At 38.2% G+C, this 22052-nt stretch overlaps 1 protein-coding gene across 3 annotated transcripts in view; it reads right to left on the minus strand.

Annotated features, from left to right (window-relative positions):
- LOC145996919 (calcineurin-binding protein cabin-1-like) overlaps positions 1–22052 on the minus strand; it is a 108793-nt gene that overhangs the window by 58721 nt on the left and 28020 nt on the right. For all 3 annotated transcript variants that reach the window (XM_083133504.1, XM_083133498.1, XM_083133492.1), the window contains exons 13-18: positions 20824–21013; positions 14366–14519; positions 10961–11108; positions 10478–10585; positions 8775–8940; positions 6038–6227 (exon numbers count right to left, since the gene is read on the minus strand). In XM_083133504.1, coding sequence (XP_082989630.1) covers positions 6038–6227; positions 8775–8940; positions 10478–10585; positions 10961–11108; positions 14366–14519; positions 20824–21013 — 956 coding nt within the window. The remainder of the gene's footprint in view (positions 1–6037; positions 6228–8774; positions 8941–10477; positions 10586–10960; positions 11109–14365; positions 14520–20823; positions 21014–22052) is intronic.

The following is a 22052-nucleotide window of genomic DNA, read 5'->3' on the forward strand; positions in this document are numbered from 1 at the left end:
ACTCACAGTTTACGACGAGCCTGGTGATGAAACAGTGTTTTTTCGTTCTACGCACCGCTTCTTCTTCGACGGGGACCTGGCAACTCTGCAGTGCCCCAACTTCTGGTTCCGTCTATTTCTCCTCACACCGATGATGCTATGAAATTAGCGAAAATTTTGAATTTTTCTACTGTCCGGTGAGTGTTTCCTTTTACCTTCTTTGATTTTTACTTAGCTCTTTTGGCCCTCCTTTTGGCCTTGGGCTAAGAAAAAACCGGTTCCATCTCTTTCTCCTCACACCGATGATGCTATGAAATTAGCGAAAATTTTTAATTTTTCTACTGTCCAGTGAGTGTTTCCTTTTACCTTCTTTGATTATATATATATATATATATATACAAATAATGAAGGAGACAGTATAAACACTTACCACACTTACCATCATCCACCTTTTACCCCCCCGCTCTGACACATCTTTCCGCAGGCGATGGGAAAGGGCCTATATAGCAGGCATGCACGCCACTATACCCCCCGGACTCAACCTAGCGAACCAGTAACTCTTTCCTCTCCTCCCCGAAACTACCCACCCACCTTACAGTAAACACTGGCTAAAGTATTTCGTGTTTCCTTTCAACTGTTTCTGGCAACACTGACCGTAGAGACGCTACGGTCAGTATTCTGTGCCTCTACTCACAGTGTCGTCGATCTTTTATCTACCTTCTTGAAAATGCGACTCAGATCGCGAAATACTGAATTATTTCTATTCGTGTGGTAAGTGTTTACTGTCTCCTTCATTATTTGTATTTATCCGCCCTTCTGGCACCATTTCTAACCCTATTCCTGTGTGTGTGTGTGTGTGTGTGTGTGTGTGTGTGTGTGTGTGTGTGTGTATATATATATATATATATATATATATATAATTTTAATGGATAAAAGCAAGGAGGGCCAAAATGTTCCAAAATGTTCGGAATCTATTCAAGTTCTTGTGTTTCAGGTTTCTGTAACGTTACAGTAGTGTAGCAGTACCAGTGTCCAGCAAACCGGAAATGTACACAAGTCAGGAAAAAGCTGAGTGTGTCCTGTGGTTTCACAAGAGCAGGTCACAAAAAACAGTGCAGACACAGTTTCAAACATCCTACGGAAAACTGCCGCCCGATGGTAGGAGCATTAAGTTGTGGTATAACAAATTCAAGACCACAGGATCTGTTGCTGACGCACCGAGAAGTGGCCAACCATCAACCTCAGACGAAAGGGTGGAAGATGTCAGAGTGGTTTTTGTGCGCAGTCCAAAGAAATCCGTGCGTACGGCCTCACGTGAATTACAGATGTCAAAAAGTTCTGTTCATGATGTGTTACACAAACGTTTACTGTTTCGTGCATACAAAGTGCAAATCCTGCAGGCTTTGTTGCCCAATGACAGCAAACGCATTGACGCTGATAATGGCTATCTTGAACGTGTTGCTTTTTCAGACGAGGCGGTCTTTCGTGTCAGTGGTTTAGTGAATACACACAACGTGCGTATCTGGGGTAAGGAGACCCCTCATGAGCTGAGGGAGTCGACCATGGGCAGCCCGAAGGTGAATGTTTGGTGCGCGTTGCTGCATGAAAGAATAATCGGACCATTCTTTTTCTGTGAGGACACCGTAACATCTGGAGTGCATCTCAACATGTTGCAATTGTTTGCTATTCCACAATTGCTAGAATACCACCCACATGTTATCTTTCAACAAGACGGTGCACCGCCACATTGGAGTCTGGAGGTTCGTTCCTATACCTTGATCAGAAATTTCCTGGAAAATGGATTGGTCGAGATGGACCGACAGTGTGGCCTGCACGATCTCCAGACATAACCAACCCCTTTAGATTTTATATGGGGTTATGTGAAAGACAATGTCTACAGAACTCCAGTGTCCGATTTTGCAACTCTGCAACAACAGATAACCCAAGTCATCACATCAATCCCTCCTGCGATGTAGCTAATGCATGGCGAAAAGTTCAATTTCGACTAGATGTACTCTGTCAATTTAGACTAGATGTACTCCATGCTACCAAGGGTGCTCATGTGGAGATTTATTGATTTCTTTGCTATTGCCAATAAAACTTGAATAGTTTCCGAACATTTTGGTACCATTTTTTCATGTCTATGTTGCATATAGCGGATACAGATAATTTTTGTTTTCATACAAAGACTTCTCGGACACCCGGTATAATAATATTGTACGTTTTAAAGAAAGTGTAAAAAATGTTACACAAAATGAGAACACGGAGCTTAACGCGGACACAAAGATTCCAAGGAGACGCTTAACACCATTTATCCTGCCTAGTTATACAACCGGTTATGCACGGGACGAATGTTGTGGCAAAAAGTCTTTTAAAAAATGGTATTTTCTTTTAATTGTGCAAAGTCATTACTCTTCCACGAAATACTTAAAATTTTAGTTCATAAGAAACCCGTTTGCACGGAGACCTACGGAAAGGAAAACAATCTCGTTTATTGCAAGTGAAACTCGGAAGAATGTTGACAGTAGTCACACTGGCGCGAGCAAGAGATGGGAGATAATCGGACAGAATGTACATATATTGGATTTTATGTGCGTTCACTAGAACATTGTCGGTTACAGGATTAACTGGTAAGATAAGATTCTCTTGGGAGAGAACACAACCTTTCCCTGGCACAAAACGAAACAAAAATATCGGGGCTGTTAATTTTGTTCTGGTTCGGCTGTCTAAAACACATCGTAAAAAAAGTCACGTATTCTTTGCTTCTGTTAACTTCATATTCGCCCCCCCCCCCCCCCCCTTTGCATGGATCAGTTCAAACTCTTCCAGAACTTGCATTGTAATCCACTCTGAAAAATTTAACACAGAACTTGCGATCTAACAGTGCCGCACTCGATAATCACTCTGGTTTGGATCCCACTTTAAACTGTATATTTAGTCCCACCTAGCTCATCAGCATAAAATGAACTAAAAACAAGCTTTACGAAACTTGCGTATTTTCAGATTAATCGACAATTTATTGTAGGTTTCATGAGTATTCTTGAGGTCAAACACATTTGCTCTGCCAAAACTTTTCCTCTCGTATTCCTACGTTGAGCTTGAGCATTGCGGTTTTTTTTTTCTAACAGCAGCACGCTAATGGTTCTGAAGAAAAGCGGGGATTATATAGCTTTGCGAGATTCAAAACAATGACGCTTATTCCTTCGCACTGGATGAGTCATTGCAGTTATCAGCAAGCCAGATGTTTGACTAAACACTGGCGCCAGCTGCAGCGTAAACACAATGAGACAGCTGGAAGTTAGAGCAGCAGGTGGCAGAAGGGAAATCATCGGCATTTTAAAGATAACGCAGTCTCTTAAAAAATGATCCTTGCATTACCTTTTACCATACAACAGAGAATAATACGGGCAATATTTCCTATCCAGACAGCTGCATTCAAACAAGAAAGAGGGACCTGAATTCTGCAATTATCACATTACCATGCACACCAGTGGCGGATAATGAGTTGTTGTAGGAGAAGGAAGGGGGTCACTTTGCTTTTAGTTATCATGCGGTTTTTGTTCATTTTGAAGAAAGTATTCAGAACTGTTTGCTTTTTTTTAGACGCCAAAGGAAAGGAGCCTGTGTGCGCACACGAGCAAGAAAATTGTGGCCGAAACAATTAGCAACGGGCCCCCCCCCCCCCCCCCCGTTTGCTGATAGATAAAGGGGAGAAGTCACTCAGAGAACAAAACATTGGGAAACTGGAGTTGCAACATACATAAGATCGACGTCAACTTTTGCGGGAAACCTAGATGACAACACATTAAGCGGGTTGACGATCTTTAGTTGGATTATGCGGCTTTGATTATCTGTAACAGTTTCCCTTTTTTTTTTATGAAGTTCTACAGAGCACAAAAAACACGCTTTTAATGAAAGTGGTTACCGGAAGTTGTCGGCTACCAGGCCAAAAGTTGTTCGCTCACGGGAAATTGCTGTATCTCGAGCTCAGAGCTAGACAGATGGGTGAGAGAGACTTCCAGGTGCCATGCATCTTGTATTTTGGAACATTTGTGCGATCGATCTTATCTCGCATTTCTCATCTAGCACTGGTGAATATTTCCAAGGTGGCGCATTCAGCAGGGAAAGAGCTTGACCTCCCATGCAAATTGACAAAGAATGTCAATGTCCAGCGAGCAGTTCCGGCTTCTTCCCTCGAGTTGTCAGCAGCTCTTAGGACAAGGAAACATGTCAAGGTCAAGTTAAAATAACGTCCAAGCTCTCTCCACATTCGATCTTCTCTTGTCGACTTACGCAGGTGTCTACTTCGAATTAAGCGAAACCAGTTTTGCAAAAGGGCCTTGTAAACAACTTCGTATTAAAAATTATCTGTATTTCGATTTATCCGTACTGAAATACATTATAAATCCTATCTTATCGGCTGGGGAATGGGAAGAACTTCGGATTAAAGGGTACTTCGTATTAACCAATATCGTATTAATGAGGTTTTCCTGTATATATAACCAGAATTTTGCAATATAATCTCCAGTAATATCTCCATGTAGGCAAAACTATGCATGCTTGTTTTGATTTAGACCCCTGTATTAACTAAGGAAGCATTTTAGCAAAAGAAGCAAAATTTCCTGTATTACCGAAAACATCCTGGACTTGCTCTGACAGACATTTGCTTGCTACATGACAATGTCCATCTCTATACTATAACAGATCATAAGTTCTCGAGTTGTAAAACGTTCTATAAAAATTAATTGAATACGAGTTCAATCACATTGTATAAAAGAGAGTAATGGCAGTGTGGAGATATTCCATGGTTTGGCTGATGGAAGCCGTTGTTGTTAAGTAGTTTGATGCATGTCACTCAGATTGTTTTTCAATGAATTTGAAGCATGGTTGCATGTGAAACCAAATAAAAAACCTTGAAATCACTAACTACAGACTTGTTTTTGGAAATTTGTGAGTTAGCATACAATGTTTAAAGCCTGAAAGGTAAAAAACCTAATAAGGAAGTTGATTCTCAACTGTTCTCCAGAGGAAGCAACGCTACGAGAATTGGTAGGTGGTCACAATAACTCTGCTGTAACTGTTCAGACCATTGTTGACTCACAAAAAGCTCCTGAGGCATTTTGAAGAGGTGTATTTCTCGGAAACTTCATATTTGATGGAAGTTCAGTAAGCAACACAATCCTGCTTCATAAAGCAACCGAAAGAATATGTTTCCAAGGGCATCGACTCACTGGTGGCTCATTGGTAGATGTGCATTGATAAACCAGGGGACTATATTGAAAACTAACATCGAAGTTCAACTGTGAGTTTAAGCTATCGCAATATTCTGGCTATACAGTGCCTTTATTTGTTACTCTGCAGCAAGAATGCAGCCTGCATAGCAGCTTGTAGAATGCCACGAGCAGGTGAAATTGGATACACATATCCCCTCAACTCAAGTGTGTATTTCCTGAAGAATGAATGATCAGGTTTCCACTCTATGTAGCATAATTTTAAAATATGCTATAATGTATTACCATTAGTATTGATAGCATCCTTAGAAAAATATTTGAACCTTAAGGAGATGAGGAGATAGGTGAGTGGAGAAGGTTACATAATTTAGAGAACTGCATATGTACTCATGTCCAGATATTATTGGAATAATTAAATCAAGAAGACTTTGGTGGGCAGGCCATGTGGCACGAATGGGAGAGGAAAGAAGAGTTTACAGGATTCTTGTTGGGAAACTTGATGGTAAGAGACCTGAATGAAGGCCAAGACGAAGATAGAGAGATAATGTTGAGATGGACCTAAAGGAAATCGGTAAGGATGGAAAAGATTGGATTGATTTTGCCCAGGATAGGGACAAATAGAAGGCTTGTGTTGCTGCAGCCATAAACCGTCAGGTTTAAGAATGCTAGAGAGTAAGTATTGACAAGAGCATCAGATTTAGAATTGGCATTTAGATTCACTTCCAATGTCAACAGCAAAAATTACATCAGATTTGGAATTGTTAGTGCTAAAAAAAAATTAAATTATCTACCAATAATTGAAAGAAAGACTACACAAACACACTTACTTGGGTCACAATGGGATGGAACTAATGCACTTATTCTCTTTAGTACATTTTCAACATCACTTGTGATGGAACCAACGCGATATGAATCAAACTCTGGTACTTCATCTGGTCGAAAAAATTCATACAACTGCATTGCTCGCTCCCAAGTCAAAGCTATTGGAGGCACTCCATGGTCTTGCAGGTACCTGGCCTGTGTACAGAGAATGAAATATATAGTTAGGTTTCTTGAAGTAAGAGAAATACAACACAAGATTCAATCTGAAAATTATTTTACAGAATAATTTCCTAAGTAAAAAGGTAAATGCTTATTTTTTTTCCTATCCAAGTGGCCATTTCCATTTATTTTAGCTTGATAATAATTTTGGAATGAAAATCTTTCAAAGCAACAAATATTTTTTAATCAACCTGTACAATATATTTGCTCACCCTGAAATCAATCCAGAAAAATCTTCAAATTTAAAATACAGTGGAACCCCACATATTACCAGATCTTACATACTCCCGCATTATACATTCAAACTTGATGATCCCATCAAGGCAAAATGTTATACATTTTTTCTTGATTTTACATTTTCCAAGATTTTAAGTATTTTCAGTGTAGTCCCTCGTCAAACGTAAAACTGAGGTTCCACTGTATATATGCATGGTCCTGCTATACCCCATGGCACAACTCTTTCAGGACCAAAGCCAGCCAAGTAGCTTTTTCATTGAGTGACAGGTGGCCAGTATATCAATTCCCACTGCTGCTGCGCTCTCCCTTTCATGCTACCTTCTCCTTTCAAGTGGGTACCCAGTGTACCCTTGATGCTGGGTCAACACCAATTGCTGTACAACACTGACAAATTTTCACAAAATATAGAGGATATAAGCATAAACGACAATGCTTAATATCTTATTTCTTTGGAACTTCAATTTGACAGTCTTCCCTGTCTCCAAAAAAACCGCTCTTTATTTCCACATGCACGCAAAAGATTAATGGTTACTACTGACTTTTGAAGGGCTCGGGTGTAAAACATGGTAAGTGACATTTTGGTTTATTAAGAAAAAAGGTTATTAGAAGCTATACTTTAGTTAAATTATTTTCGTGTTGTGTTTACCAATTTCAGAAGGTTTCACTAAGTTCAATGCAAATTGTATGACATGGTAATTTCACTCAAAAATTGAAGGATGGCACATTTTACTTTGTAACTCAAAAATTACCAAAATGTCACTTACCATGTTTTACACCTGAGTCCTTCATTTATTTTGTTGTCTCTGACAATGTAGGCACATGCCTACTTCCATAACCTTCAAATGCAAGTGTTTCTCTCCTAATGGTGAGGTGAACATCATGAAATATACAGCAAGAGTAGGATCTCTCTATTTCTATTGCTCTCTCTCATATACATACTGTATTTACTTGTGTATAATGCACAGTTTTGTTTTTTTTTTCAAAATTTTTGCCCCCAAAAACTGTGGTGCATATTATGCATGGAATAATTCAGACAGCCAACATGAAACCGTACAGGGTCATTCCATGATATTGTGACACTTGCATTGATTTTTCATATTTACGGAACCCTATCATGTTATATATCGTAAAGCTTATATCCTGCAGTTTCTGAATATGGCAAAAGTATTCCATTCGAGATGGTGACATTAATGTGCAATGCGGTTGAAATAGACTCATCACAAAATGAAGGAACATTCTGATTTTTATGGTACTTTGTATGAAAGAAAAGATATAAATAATTAAAATGTATTACTGGCCAAATAATATAACATGTATGGAGTATGTAAATGCCCTAATGGAAGAAATATGGTGCTGCTAACTGTTAGTTTGAGGGTCCTGATGTTACGTTAGTCACGAAAAAAGCATATTTTCAAGTTTTTATTAGAAAAAGTAAAGAAGGAATGAGCAAACCTCATACACCAAAGTTAGAGCCTAAATGTAACCAATAAATGACCTCATAAACTATATTTGGAAATATTGCTCAGGAGCATCAATAAAAGCAGTGACTAATACCACATCAATGTGGCTAACATATAGGCCCTATAGCATTGTTAAGTTATACACATTTGCTGGCCTCTTGATTGGCATAGCACCATCTTTAACCTTTAGAAGTCCGAGCGGGTTTTCGAAAGTAACAACTCACTGGCCGCCGCCTTTGCACGCGATTTTTAAATTTTTACTTATTTCAGAAAAACATTATATCTCTGAGACTATTTGAGCAATCTACTTCGGGTAACTTTTGTTTGCTAGCCCTGATGTTTTATCGGCAAAACAAAAGTTACCAGAAGTAGACTGGTCAAATAGTCTATGAGTTATAACATTTTTTGTCAAATAAGTCTACAAATTTAAAATTTGCGCCAGCTTCCATACGTAACTTTGGATTCGGGGGAGGGGGGTCCTGGGTGGGTGGGTTTTCTTCCACATGACATTTCAAAGTTTTATCTCAACATCTGTCAGCCTTTAAAACCTCACATACAAGTATGAAGGTCCTAAAAGCACATGAATTTTTTAATCAGCACGATGGTCCACTAGTGGACCATTGGCCAACTAAAGGTTAAGACCTACAACTAAGAAAGCCAATTCTTGAACCTGAATTGTACTGTGCATTATATACGAAAAATAATTGTTAGTCGTTTTTCCCCATCAAAAACCAGGGTGCGCATTATACACACGTAAATACGGTAACAAGTTGACTTGTGCCAATACTAATAGGATTCACACCTATAAAGAGTGGAATGCTCTTACCTTTGTTTTCTTACTAGGATGAGAATACAAACAGTAGAAAACTTGTTCTAGGCCTTGACTGAGCTTATTTCTAAACTTGGAGAATTCTTCAGACCTAATCTTCGGAATAATGAAGTCCAATATATACAGCAGCAGAGCACCCTCATTTGTGCAACACCAAGAACGTCTGTTTAACAAAAAAAAAAAAAATAATAAGAAAATTTATAGATATAAATATATTTACCATAAAAAAAACTTATAAATCTCAATCTGAACTCGTTATAAAATCTAACAAACTTCGTTATATAATTTGAAACCTAATTTTGCCAACGCTACACTTTTGTTGAATACTAGGGATCTAACAATATGAAATTCTTTCTGATACAGATTAAGAACAGACATGAAATTTACCATTACTGATAAACAGATATGTCTATCTTAACAGATTCCCTACTATAGAAATAATTATTAACTACACACTAGAGCAGCTTTCAGACTGAAGGGGCATGCAACACGGGGATCTTACAACTAAGTGACTAAGTCACGCTTGTCCTTTCAGTCTGTGAAAGAGCCTTCACTATGCACACATGAGCACTGAAGAAGCCCAATGCACATTATTGAGAAAATGGCCAAGTCCGAAGTGACACACAACCAAGAAGCAATATGTACAGCATGCTGTGTTACTCTGGTACTGGTATGAAAGGCTGCATTTATTTCTGAAGTTTTGTTTCCAAGTGACATGTTGCTTATCACTGTGATGTGTCGCTTCAGTCTGAACATTCACATGACTTCATAATTTCGATACAATTTAAGACTTCTTTTTATCTAAATAAAAAGAAATTCAAAGTGTACTTATGTGTGGATTTGTTCCTAGACTTAAACATTTTAGTTACATTTCCACAACCATCATTGGAAATGAAATATGAGAAACAAGGGATAAAGTAATAAAAATATTCTTTCCCAACATAAGGTTTAAATTGCAATGTTTCCTCTTAGGATTACATGGCAAGCAAATATATTTTACCCACAACCTTTGCAAAAAAGGATAGAAATGTAAGTGCCATGTGTGGTCAATGAGACTTAATCATGTATTGTTAAGGTGACATCAAATACAAGGATAGGAAGGTTCAACCATGACATGGTTTAGTGTGGTACAATCCCCGATAAAGAGAGTTGCTATTGAACTCGTGTTGCATATATTGCCTGTTTCTTAAACCATCTGTTGAGGTATTTTAATGTTTTAAACTCTTCAAAAATCTCCTGAAAGTTTTGGAAATGAGAAGAAAATAACAGGATTAGGACCGCTTGATTGATTGAAATTAAAAATTGTGGACGCATCAGCACTTATGCTATTTGCACCAGTCACATTATATGGGGTTAGGCCCCTTACCGTAGCTAAAGTCAGTGTCTGTCAATGGACTACTAAAAAGCTGAGGCTGTAAAGAGGCACTCAACACACATATGGACAAAACACAGGACAATACAGCTCTACACATAATTATTGGCTGTGGTCTAGGCAGCAGAGCCTCATTGGTCTTCAAGACTTCAGTTACCAGGGTGAACTACATGGAAGTGAGGTTGACATTTGAGTTCCTTCTCAAAAGGTCATCCCTTAGAACCCCATGTTTAGGGCTAAATCCATACGTAAGTTTTGACTATTTTCAAATTACAGAACAGAAAGTGCTAAGTTAAACCTTGGGAACAAATTTCTACACTGTACATACCTTCCAAGGTAATCATGTGCAGTAAACAGCATCATAATGGAAGCAGGAATATCAGAAGGCACCTTCTCCCAACACTCTGGTACCTGAAGTTCGTCTCTTGCCTCTAAACTATAGAGGAAAAATAAAATTAGGCACAAATTATTTACACAAATATCTTAAATTAAAACATTATAAACATACAAATGCTACAAAACATGAACTATTTGTGTTTACCTGAACTGCCACACAAGACAGCAATGCATCAAAATAAATATGTAACACAAAATTTTAGAACAAGTAGTATTATTCATCATGGATGGATGCGGTAAACGTGGTTTGAGAATTAGTTATGTGAAAGTTTCATATTTCCACGTACTTTGCGCAACACGGAAATACGAAACTTTCACATAAGTAAGTAGTATTATGCATTGTAAAATGAAGAAAAAAAGCTACATAAAAGTTTTCATTACAAAAGTGCTAAATTTTATAAACTGTGAAACTTACCTTCCTAAAATTTCATGAAGTAACGTCCACGGTATAATAGTCTCTATAGGTAATTCAATGATGTGATCAGGAGTGTCCAACTGGTGGCTTACTATGTGAATTAGATTCTGCACCAAACGTGTTAACTTGTTGCTTGGAAGATGCTCCACTACAAAATATATATTATGTGTGAAGTACTATAAAAATATTATGAAACTTTAAATAGAAAAACAAGCCATGAAAATTTATATTGTACTTCTCAAATTAATTTTTGGCATACTTTTCATAAATATCACAAATGTTATTTTTAGGGATGGGCAGATATGAAATTTTGGGATACCAAAAAAGTACTGATATAAAATTTACTGATATCGACACCTGATGTTCTACCGATCTGATATAAAATTCCAAATGATGCTTGAAGAACCTGATTTGTTCATTGAAAAATGTGCATTTCGAGGTCAGTTTTACAATAAAACGAAGTAAGTTTTTAAAAAACCATTTACTTTCTGAATTTACATACACTTCTCTATTTTTCTACATAATTTCCTTGCCAGCTTAAACATTTATCGTAACGAACTACGAGTTTTTGGATATCCTCCTCATAGAACTCTGCCGCCTGTGATGAGAGCCAGTGTTTTAAGATTTTTGACCCTCTACAACAAGGAAGGTGATTAGTTTTTCAGTCATATCGTCACAGGAGACGATGGGACAGGTAGGGTGTTTTGTTAGTGGACTTTTTGCCGCAAGGAGCAACAATTAACTCAGCTTCCTACTGTGAGACCCTAAGGAAACTTCATCGAGCACTCTAGAACACACAGCATGGAATGCTGTTAGCCGGTGTTGTACTGATTCATGACAATGCAAGGCCAGATGCTGTGGCTCAAACTTAAGATCTGATCGAATCTTTTGGCTGGGAGGTATTTGATCATCTGCCATACAGTCCAGACCTTGCACCTAGCAACTACCACCTCTTCTGCCATCTGAAGACCATCCTGGGTGGCAAGCGTTTAGACACTGAAGAAGTGAAATGACCGTGAGTAACCGGCTATCATCACAGGTGGCAAGTTCCATGAGGAGGGTATCCAAAAACTTGTAGTTTGTTATGATAAATGTTTAAACCAGCAAGGAAATTATATAGAAAAATAGAGAAGTGTATGTAATGTAACAAAATGGCAGCATTTTGCACTAAATTGCAAGATATTTATAGGTATATCGGGTCATTAAAATAATCGGTAATTTTACCAATAAACGAATACACCAATATGCCTATATCAACCAACACCAATAGAGTAAAAATTAATATGCCCCATTCCTAATTATTTTCAATTTATATTGAATGCTGAATTCAAACTACGAATGAATTAATATTGATAATGATGAATTGATATTAACAATATAAACATCAGAAAGAATCAGCATAATTTAATTCATGCCTTCCGACTGTTAACATTGCTGAACCCAGATGTTAAAAAAAAAATTGTGGGATTTATTAATTAGATCATGTTGCGTGCCTGAATGGCCGAACCCAATGATAAACATAGGGAGAAACAGTCGGTGAAAACAATGATAGATGGCAGTGCAAGTGGAAAAACTGAAAGTAAATTACTAATGAACTAGGAGGAACCAGAAAGTGATTAAAATTAAACAAAACAAATAAAAATATGCATGCATCTATGCACTAAAAACAAGTAAAATATGCACTCAAACATGCAAATTATGCACTAAAGGAAAAATATAGGCACAAAAAAAAATTCCTCGAAATACATTTATTTTTTAAAGTACTACACACACATAGTGACCATTGAAGGTATAGACGTAGTAACAACAGCTTCCATGTCAAGTAAAGTTGCAAAATCTTGTATTAAATTGAATTTAATCTATGAAGACCATGTACAACACACGTTACATGGGTCAACTTTGGATAAAACACTTGTAATGCTTTTCCTGCTTTAATCATGTAATCTGTGACGAAGATTAGGAACTTATCTTTCCTATCTCCGCTTGGCCATAAAATTTCCGAAAAGAAGACATACAATCACAATTCAAACTACACAAATTCAACGGAGTACAGACTGTTTACGAGCAAAAATCTCCGTTGCCCTTTTTTAGACCAAAGAAAAAGGCCGGGGGGAGGGGATGCACGTGTTCTCTGTGTCATTGCCAGATATGCGCGAGGGAGGGGGACCGTCTGCCCTGCAGCGCATAAACAGAGGTGTGCTTGAAAATTTTACTCTCAGAAACACTCCACAGACGAAACATTAACCAAGTAAACAAATATATTTTTAAAAAAAACTATCAATTTAATGATTTTTTCACATAATATGCATTTATATGCGCTTACACAGTAAATATGCACGAACACCTTAAATATGCATTTATATGCACTTTAAAACCCCCCTATTTCGGTTCGGAATGCTCTGAAACAACTTTAGAACCCGGTTGCATGTTAATTAGAGGACCGGAATAAAATATGCAAATATGCATAATCTGCACTCTAGTAATGAATCAAGATTAAATCATTGTAAATATAGAATAAGAGACATAAAGGAATAAAGGAAGCGCAATGATTGGCATAATCTTCATACACTGTACATGTAGGAGATTAAAGAAGTCAAGCTGCCAATTCAAATCTACGTCTTTTCTGTCTGGCAAGAAGGAAACTTCTCGTTAGATTTTTGGTTGTTCCCCTTGGTGGAGCCATACCAATATTTGTTGCTCCAAAGCACTACGGTTGCGCTATTTACATTAGTCGCACTGGACCAAAGGCAGTGCCGGTATAACCACGATCCTTGGTTGTCCTTTCGGTTGTTATCTTGGTGGCGCTATATCAATATTTTTCGCCCCAAAGTACACTGAATGTTGGTAGTTATATTTGGGCTTCATGCTGAAGAAAAGGGAAGAAGAAGTTAATCTTTCCAGAGAAGAATAGAAAAAGAAGTTAATCTTTCTATAGAAGAAAAGGGAAGAAGTAGTTAATCTTTCCATAAAAGAAAGAAGAAGTTAACCTTTCCATACAAGAAGTTAATCTTTATGCAGAAGAAAAGGGAAGAAGAAGTTAACCTGTCCACAGAAGAAGTTAACCTTTCCTCAGAAGAAAGAAGAAGTTAACCTTTCCATAGAAGAAAGAAGAAGAAATTAACCTTTCCAAAGAAGAAGAAGATACTCTTTCCAAAGAAGAAAAAAGAAAATTTCTGTATAAAATTTTAATGCATATAATCACTGTATAAAAGAAGTTTCAGAATATATATTTCCTTTATTTATATCCATTGGCATATATCTCTGCTGTCTGATTTACATTCTTAAAGAAAGAATCCGTAACCCTAGAGATTAGCCGTGGTATACAGAGTGCACCCAAAACAGAGGTAGTAATCAGCACTTACATAAAATGTGGTAGTAAGTAATTATTTTTTACTTTAAACTTACCCACAGCTACACCACCCTGCTGAATACATGAATCCAGGCCAGCAAGCAACTTTTCCATTGTGGTGGCCCACTTCTGTTGCTCTTTGCAATCTGATGAATTCAAGTATTTATGCAGAGCTTCATTGCAGCAAGCCTCACCCCACTCAAAGCATCTCTAGGAGTAAAAATGTAACTTTTTCATAAACTCTCTACTTGAACATAGAATAAGGGTAACACATGAAAAGTCTGGACCGATATAAATTTTGGCAGGTAGTACTAACATAAAATTTTACCAATTCAATATAAAACTACAATTTTTTTGTTCATTAGTCCATAGAATTTGGCTTTTAAAAAATTTTTATTCATCGAATAATTAACAAAATGATACAATTTTGCACCTAATTACTAGCTACTTTTAGAAACTGCAGGTGAGTAAAATTATATGAGGTAATTTCACTGAAACAAATACACCCATATATCTATTTTTGGCAATACCAATAGAATTCTTAATAAGTATGAATGGCCGATAAAGTACAAATATAAAATTTACAGATACCAATAACAAATAATCTACAGATCCGATATTGAAGATATTGAACTAATTGTAGTTTATTGACCTCCTTATTAATATGTGTTTGTTTCCAGGTGATTGCAGTGCAAAAGAAGTTGCATATCTAGACATTTACTTTTTAAAAAGTAGGGCATGGAGATTATCCCTAAAAATTATAACAAAATTTAGCAGCATTTTGCACTAAATTATAAGATATTTGTAGATATATCGGATCAGTAAAATAATTAATAATTTTACTGATAAACTGATACTCCGATATGCCTACATCGACCAATACCAATAGAGTACCGATTAATCTGTCCCACTCCTATTAATAAGTACAACTTCTACTAGAAATAGACATTATCTATATTTCACTCAAGATATATGAGCCTTGCAGATAGTTTGTCAGGGCCTTGTGTTTCTTAACAGCAGCCTTGTGTTCAGTATAGATCAGGGTATAATGTCATGATGATGATTATTATAATAATAAAAAACCTTAATGTCAGAAACATTAACTGAGCTACAGTATGGATCAAGTCATATGTATCCAGTCTTACCATGAATACTGTCACAACTTCGGAAGGTGGCTCCTCACCTGGTGATCAAAGTTGGCAACTTCCTCCAGTCAGAATAAACACATAAGTGCTTGCTAGTTGAGCTACAAAAATGATAAGAGCATTTGTGTTTAACTTCCATGATGGATTGGGGCAATTACGAAAACCATGTGGCTGTCATAGCACTCCATAAGGTAGGGAAGTCAGCAGGTGGAATTTTCAAGACCCTCCAGATAATACACATCTCCAAGAGATTCATGTGTCATACTATCCAGTTTCATTAACATTGAAAGAGTGAATAACAGGCCCAGGCAGTGGCGAACATGCACCATAAGGACTGTGCAACTGGTGAAATCAATGGCAGCCTGTATGTGCAGAAGCAATTAGTGATGGCCTGTGAACATTTCGAAAATGTCCATGTCTCATGTGTTATGAAGTGAACTAGGACTGACAGCTTACAAATGATGTACAGGTTACTTTCTCACAACTGAGTTAACCTTTTGAAGCCCAAGGACATTTTCACATGTAACCTCCTTGATGCCCGAGCCGATTTTGAGGAAAATGTGAGTTTCAATTAAATGAGTGTAGATCGGAGGCTAATTTCCCTAGAGAGATGATTGATATACCGCGGAATGAACCAGAGATTCAGACTATATAACATTTATGCAAATTCAGCGTATATGTGGCAGGAGGAGGGGGAGAACTCAAAATTTGAAAATTTCGGGAAAAAATGGAGATTCCCCCACCCCTCCCCCAAGAAAAAAGTACATGACAGTGTCGACATGCACATGGAAATTATCGCTGACATGTAAGGAACACAAAAATATTTGCATTATCGTATGACCAATGTAACGTGAGTTGTACTACCAAACCCAATGGTCAGCATGCCACTGATTCAAGCTTCAAAATGCAGTGGTACCTTGAAATGACTGTAGCTCAGAGGCTAATTGCCCTAGAGAGATGAATGATATACCGTTGTACGTGGAATGAATCACAGATTCGGACGATATAAAATTTATGCACATTTGGCATATACATGGAGGGGGGAATGGGGAATCCCCCATGATCCCTCGTGATAAGCAAGATGGCGGCAAGTTGTAATAGTGGTGCTGATCGTCGTCCTGTGTTTCGAGAGTTTTCAGTGGTTTTTCTCGGCCTGTGTTTAATCATAGTGTACTCGTGGCTTCAGTGTAGCATTCCTTCCGCTGTGTCAAAGGATTCTGATGAACTATTGCGGTGGAGATGTGCTCAGAGGAGATTTTCTTTTCCGGCACTCGCGGCGACACGTGTGCGTGTCTCCGCCATGGCTTCGCCCAGCAGCAGGGAACAACGCTCGGCAGGTAAGGGGACCCCGGTCCGGTACTTTCACCTCCTGTGCATGGCCTTGATCTGCGGGGACATACATGTGAATCCGGGGCCTGTGAAAACGGTGGCAAATTTCTCTGTGTATTACCAAAATACACAGAGCATTAAGAATAAGCTTGGCGACTGTGCAATTTTTGCGTGTGAACTCATGGCATATGACTGCCTAATTTTTACTGAAACGTGGTTGACAAAAAACGTTTGTGACAGTGAGCTGCCATTCGCAAGCCATTTCACCATATATCGGAACGATCGTGCGACTCGTGGTGGGGGCGTTATGATCTGTGTTAACTCAAAATGGCCAAGCAAAGTACGCCACGACTTAAAACGGAACTGTGAAATACTGTGGGTGGAAGTTTCGGTGACCGGTGCCAAGAAGCTTCTCCTTGGCTCTTACTATAGGCCACATAAAAACAGTCCTTTGTTCCACCTCGAACAATGTCGAGATTCTTTGCTTGCGGCAGTTGCCCTGGGAGACGTTGCGCTTTTCGGCGACTTCAACCTCTCAATTGACTGGCAAGACCCTGTGAATGGAACAGCGAAGTGTACGAACGACGCATGGTTTATTGAAACTTTCATCTGTGGTTTAAACCTGAAACAACATAATTTGTTCAACACCAGGAAGGACAGCAACCTGGATTATGTTCTATCCACCCTAAACGATATTAGTATCACGCCACGTAAGAACCTCCTGACCTCCGACCACGACAGTTTGGATGTTTCTATTCTCATCCCCCCACCCCCTAGAAGAGGTCATCGCCCCTCCATCCAGAACAAACGCTACCTGTGGAACCGAGCGCCGTGGGAGGAGATAAGACTTTCCCTCGACTCCTTCCCCTGGTGCATCTTGGAAGATGGGACGGTCGACGAGGCAGCTGACCTATTTACAGGTGTCATTCAAGCAGCAGTGACGGACCACGTGCCTACAGGGAAAATATCTTCTCGGAGATTTCCGTGTTGGTTCGACTCCGAAGTGCGGGATGTACTGGCCAACAAGACACGAGCATGGCAACTTTGGAAGGGCTTCCCGAGTGAACACACGCACAATACCTTTGCGGCTCTGCGACGACACTCAAAGTATCTGCTTCGAAAAAAATATAAGGAACATATAGACAATATCACTGCAACAATCCCGGAAAACCCAAAAAACTTTTTTAATCTAATAAACTCAAGGAAAAATAACAGTAGGATTCCAGCTGAAATTACGCATGATAGTGAAAGTGCGATAGGGGACCGAAGGGCAGAACTCTTCAACGCTTATTTTCATGGTAACTTCTGCCCCCCGTCTTCCCTTGCAGCATTGCCAAACGTAAGACCAGTCTGTTCCTCCTCCCTAACAACGATTGTCACTACACCCGATGAGGTGAAGGATCTATTGTCGTCTCTTTCAGTTCACCGTGCCCTAGGACCGGACGATATCAACACCATGTTCCTCAGGAAAACTGTGCAATCCCTGTGCTATCCCCTCTCCATTCTCTTGAACAGATGTTTTTCGGAAGGCATCTTTCCTCATGCTTGGAAACAAGCTAACATCACACCGATTCACAAAAGTGGTAACAAAAATTTTGTTTCATCTTACAGACCAATCTCCTTACTCTCTCCTCTGTCCATCATCTGTGAAAAAGTAATCAAAGACAGACTGTACAAATTTGTTTCTCCGTACTTAAGCTCTAAGCAACATGGTTTTCTTCCTGGTAGCTCCTGTCTTACAAACCTGTCTGTTTTACTCTCACATGCTATGGAATGCATTTCAAATAATTCACAATTAGATGTAATATACTTTGATCTGGCCAAAGCCTTTGATACTGTTAGTCATCGTCTTCTGATTCACAAATTATGCAATAGATTCAACATTCATGGCAAATTTCTCACAGACTACCTTAGCGATCGCCAACAACGTGTTGTTCTTCCTGGAACTGTTTCTAACTTTCTTCCTGTCCTCTCTGGAGTTCCACAGGGTAGTGTTCTAGGACCTCTCTTGTTTATATTATTCGTCGATGACCTTGCCGACCATCTCACAGCTCCCTCTAGCAATTACCTTCTTTTCGCAGATGACTGTAAAATTTTCAGGGAAATCTCCACTTCCGACGATACTCATCTTCTTCAGAATGACATAGCAACATTTACTTCCTGGTGCCTGACATGGGACCTTACATTACATCCTGACAAGTGTACTACTCTCACTATCTCTCTCAAGAAGAATCTGTTAAAGTCATCTTACTCCATCTCTGGCAATAACATCAAAGCAGTATCCTCTCACAAAGACCTAGGCATTGTTTTCGACCAAAAGCTCACATTTGAGGAACATATTTTATGCACCACAAAAAAGGCCATGCGTCTCTTAGGTTTACTCTACCGTTTCACTGAAATTAGTGACATCTCAGCCCTCACTTTGTACTTCACATCATTCATCTCCCCAATAATAGAATACTGCTCTCCCGTCTGGTCCATGGCATGTCCCACTCACCTCTCCAGATTCGATTCAGTCTTTCACTTCTTCCTAGCTATAGTCCGTCACAGGGTTCCCTCATTACGCAATTTTTCATCTCCGCATCTCTTGTCTTTTCTAAACTTACAAACTGCTTATCAGCGACGTTTGCAGAATGATTTCAGTTACTTATACAAAATTGTGAATGGCAAAATCCGCTGCAACACACTCCTTGAGGAATTCCACTTTAGAGTACCTATGCGCACAACTCGCAATACAAGGTTATTTTATACTAAAAAACCTAGACTAGAAATTCAAAAAAGATCTCTCTTTTATAGACTTGCAGCACAATACAATGATCTCCCCTCAAGTATTGATATATTTTCCTCCGAGTTTGCCTTTCGGTCTTCTATCAGAAGAAATACTTGTAATTAATATCACATAGTGCCATCTCTTACTTATTTTTTTGTTCATTTGCTATTCACTTTTATGTTGTTTTGTTACTCTTAATTATTTCTTATTTATTTTTATTTATTTATTTTATTTTTTATTTTTATGCTTATTATAATTATTGCTTTCTCATTGTTGACAATTTCAGTGTAAAATGGCCACCTGTGCTGTATCTGAAATTTTCTCAAATAAATAAATAAATAAATAAAATCCCCGAGGGTTACATGGGAGCATCTTGATCGAGATGATCGGGCTCGTAAAGGTTAAAGCATCAAAGAGCAATAGAAGCAAAGTGCCTACTTGAGTGTTATGCAGATAAAGGACAGAATAATTCTGTTCACCAATGAAAAAATGTTTACTTTTGAGGAAGCTCTCAACTTGCAACTGGCTGTATGCCACAAGTTCACGTGAAGCTAGTGCAAAGGCTCCAAGAACAGTGTGCACCATCCTGTTTCAATCATGGTGTGGTGGGAGGGCCTATAGAAAGGGCTACCAAAAAAATCAGCCCAAGTGTGCCAAGAAACAATCCTGGAGACAAAAGGTCAAGGATTTCAGCAACACACTTTCGTGATCAGGAATGGAGCTTTCAGCAGGATTCTGCACCAGCTCAAAAGGCACAATCAACCCAGCAGTGGCTTGAGATGAATGTACCGAACTTTATTTTCCCCTCAGATTGGCCATTTGGCAGTCCAGACTTCAAACCGCTGGACTACAAATTGTGGTCTACACTTCCAAGATACGCACCAGCACTGCCAGTCTGAAGCACTCTCTCTTGGTAAGATAGTGGCAGATTTCCCTCTTAATAAAGTGCACAATGCAAATGATGAGTGGCCACAGAGACTTATGTCATGTGCAACTGCCAAAGGACGAAATTTTGAACAATGATTAGTGTTTTGAGTACACAATATATTGATCTAACACATATTCATGGGATATTTCAATATCTTAAAGCATTTTCTGTTAAAACCTTGTGACAGTATTTATGCTAAGACTGAGTGTACATTTGCAACCTGAGTCCTCTGTGCATTTTAATGTCTGCACATAAGCTAATAACCCAGTTTTTCAAGTGATGAAAACAAGAAGTGCAGACTGCTGAATATACTCAAAATTCAATCACTTAAGACTTCCAAACCTCATATTCTTTCAGATGCCACAATGCTTCCAAGAGCAGAGCCAGTTGTGTGGGTCGATCAGGAACCACGGAGCCTGGAGAATGCAAAGACTGAGCTTGCGAATACTCGAACGTTGCTTGCAGAATCAGAGCAAGTTCTTCATATTCACGCTGTTCATACAATTTCTGTACCTTCTCCAATTTTTGATTCCTGAAACACATGTAATATAGAAATCAATATTTATGTTTCCGGATTATACACTCAATCTTGATGGTCACAACATGGAAAATGTCATACAATTTTCCTCAATTTTACATTTTCCCACATTTTAAGTTTCTCCAGCTTCGTCTCCTGAGTAATGTAAAATCGAGGTTTCACTGTATGTATTAAATTAATATCCAAAATTAAAGCCTTATGTTTATTTCCCAAAAAAATATTAAACTTCAGAAAATACCAAAGCAAAAATATGGGAAATATCAAGCACAGACATACAATTAGTCACTACTAAATATCTCAAACAAAGTTTCTTCTTTATGCAAGTGGTCAAGACACAAAATTATTGTTCTTACCATCAGACCCAATGGAGGTGAAAGAAACTTTCAACTCTAAAATGTTTAAGAAATAAAATGAATTTTTGCAGCACAAGGTATACGCCAATATCTCTTGTCACAAATATGGAATTAATCGAGAATAAAATGCCACACATTTGGGGAGAATACTGCGTAACATATTCATTATATTAATGAATGGAAAAATTTGAGAAAATTGAGACTACGATGTATACATGATTTGTTTCATTTATAAGAGTAACTAAAAGACAGAATTATAATAATGATCAGCAAAATTACTGGCAATTTAATGATATGACAGTATCTGCCACTTATCTAACAATTAACCTGCAGAATCCATCATGATTATCACTGCAATTAAAAGAAATTTCGCATAACTTAGCATGCAAAATTCAGTGGGATCATAACTTTATGTTCCTGGATTTTACATTTCACACCATTCAATATTCACGGTTCCAATAAAGCAACATACTATAAAACATTCTCACATTTTAAGTTTTCATGTTGGTCCCCTCAAAAATGTAAAATTGAGAGTCCAAGTTTCAATTTCAACTACTAGAGGCCCTCTTCACGATGATACGCTCTTCACTTGACGATTATACTTGCAGTTTTTAGGTTAGGTAATTTAACAAACATTCCTCATGAAAAGAAAACTTACGGTATGTGTGTTCATGTTGTAG

This window comes from Lepisma saccharinum, chromosome 1 (assembly GCF_977018435.1).
Source record: "Lepisma saccharinum chromosome 1, izLepSacc3.1, whole genome shotgun sequence".
In the NCBI taxonomy this organism is placed as follows: domain Eukaryota; kingdom Metazoa; phylum Arthropoda; class Insecta; order Zygentoma; family Lepismatidae; genus Lepisma; species Lepisma saccharinum.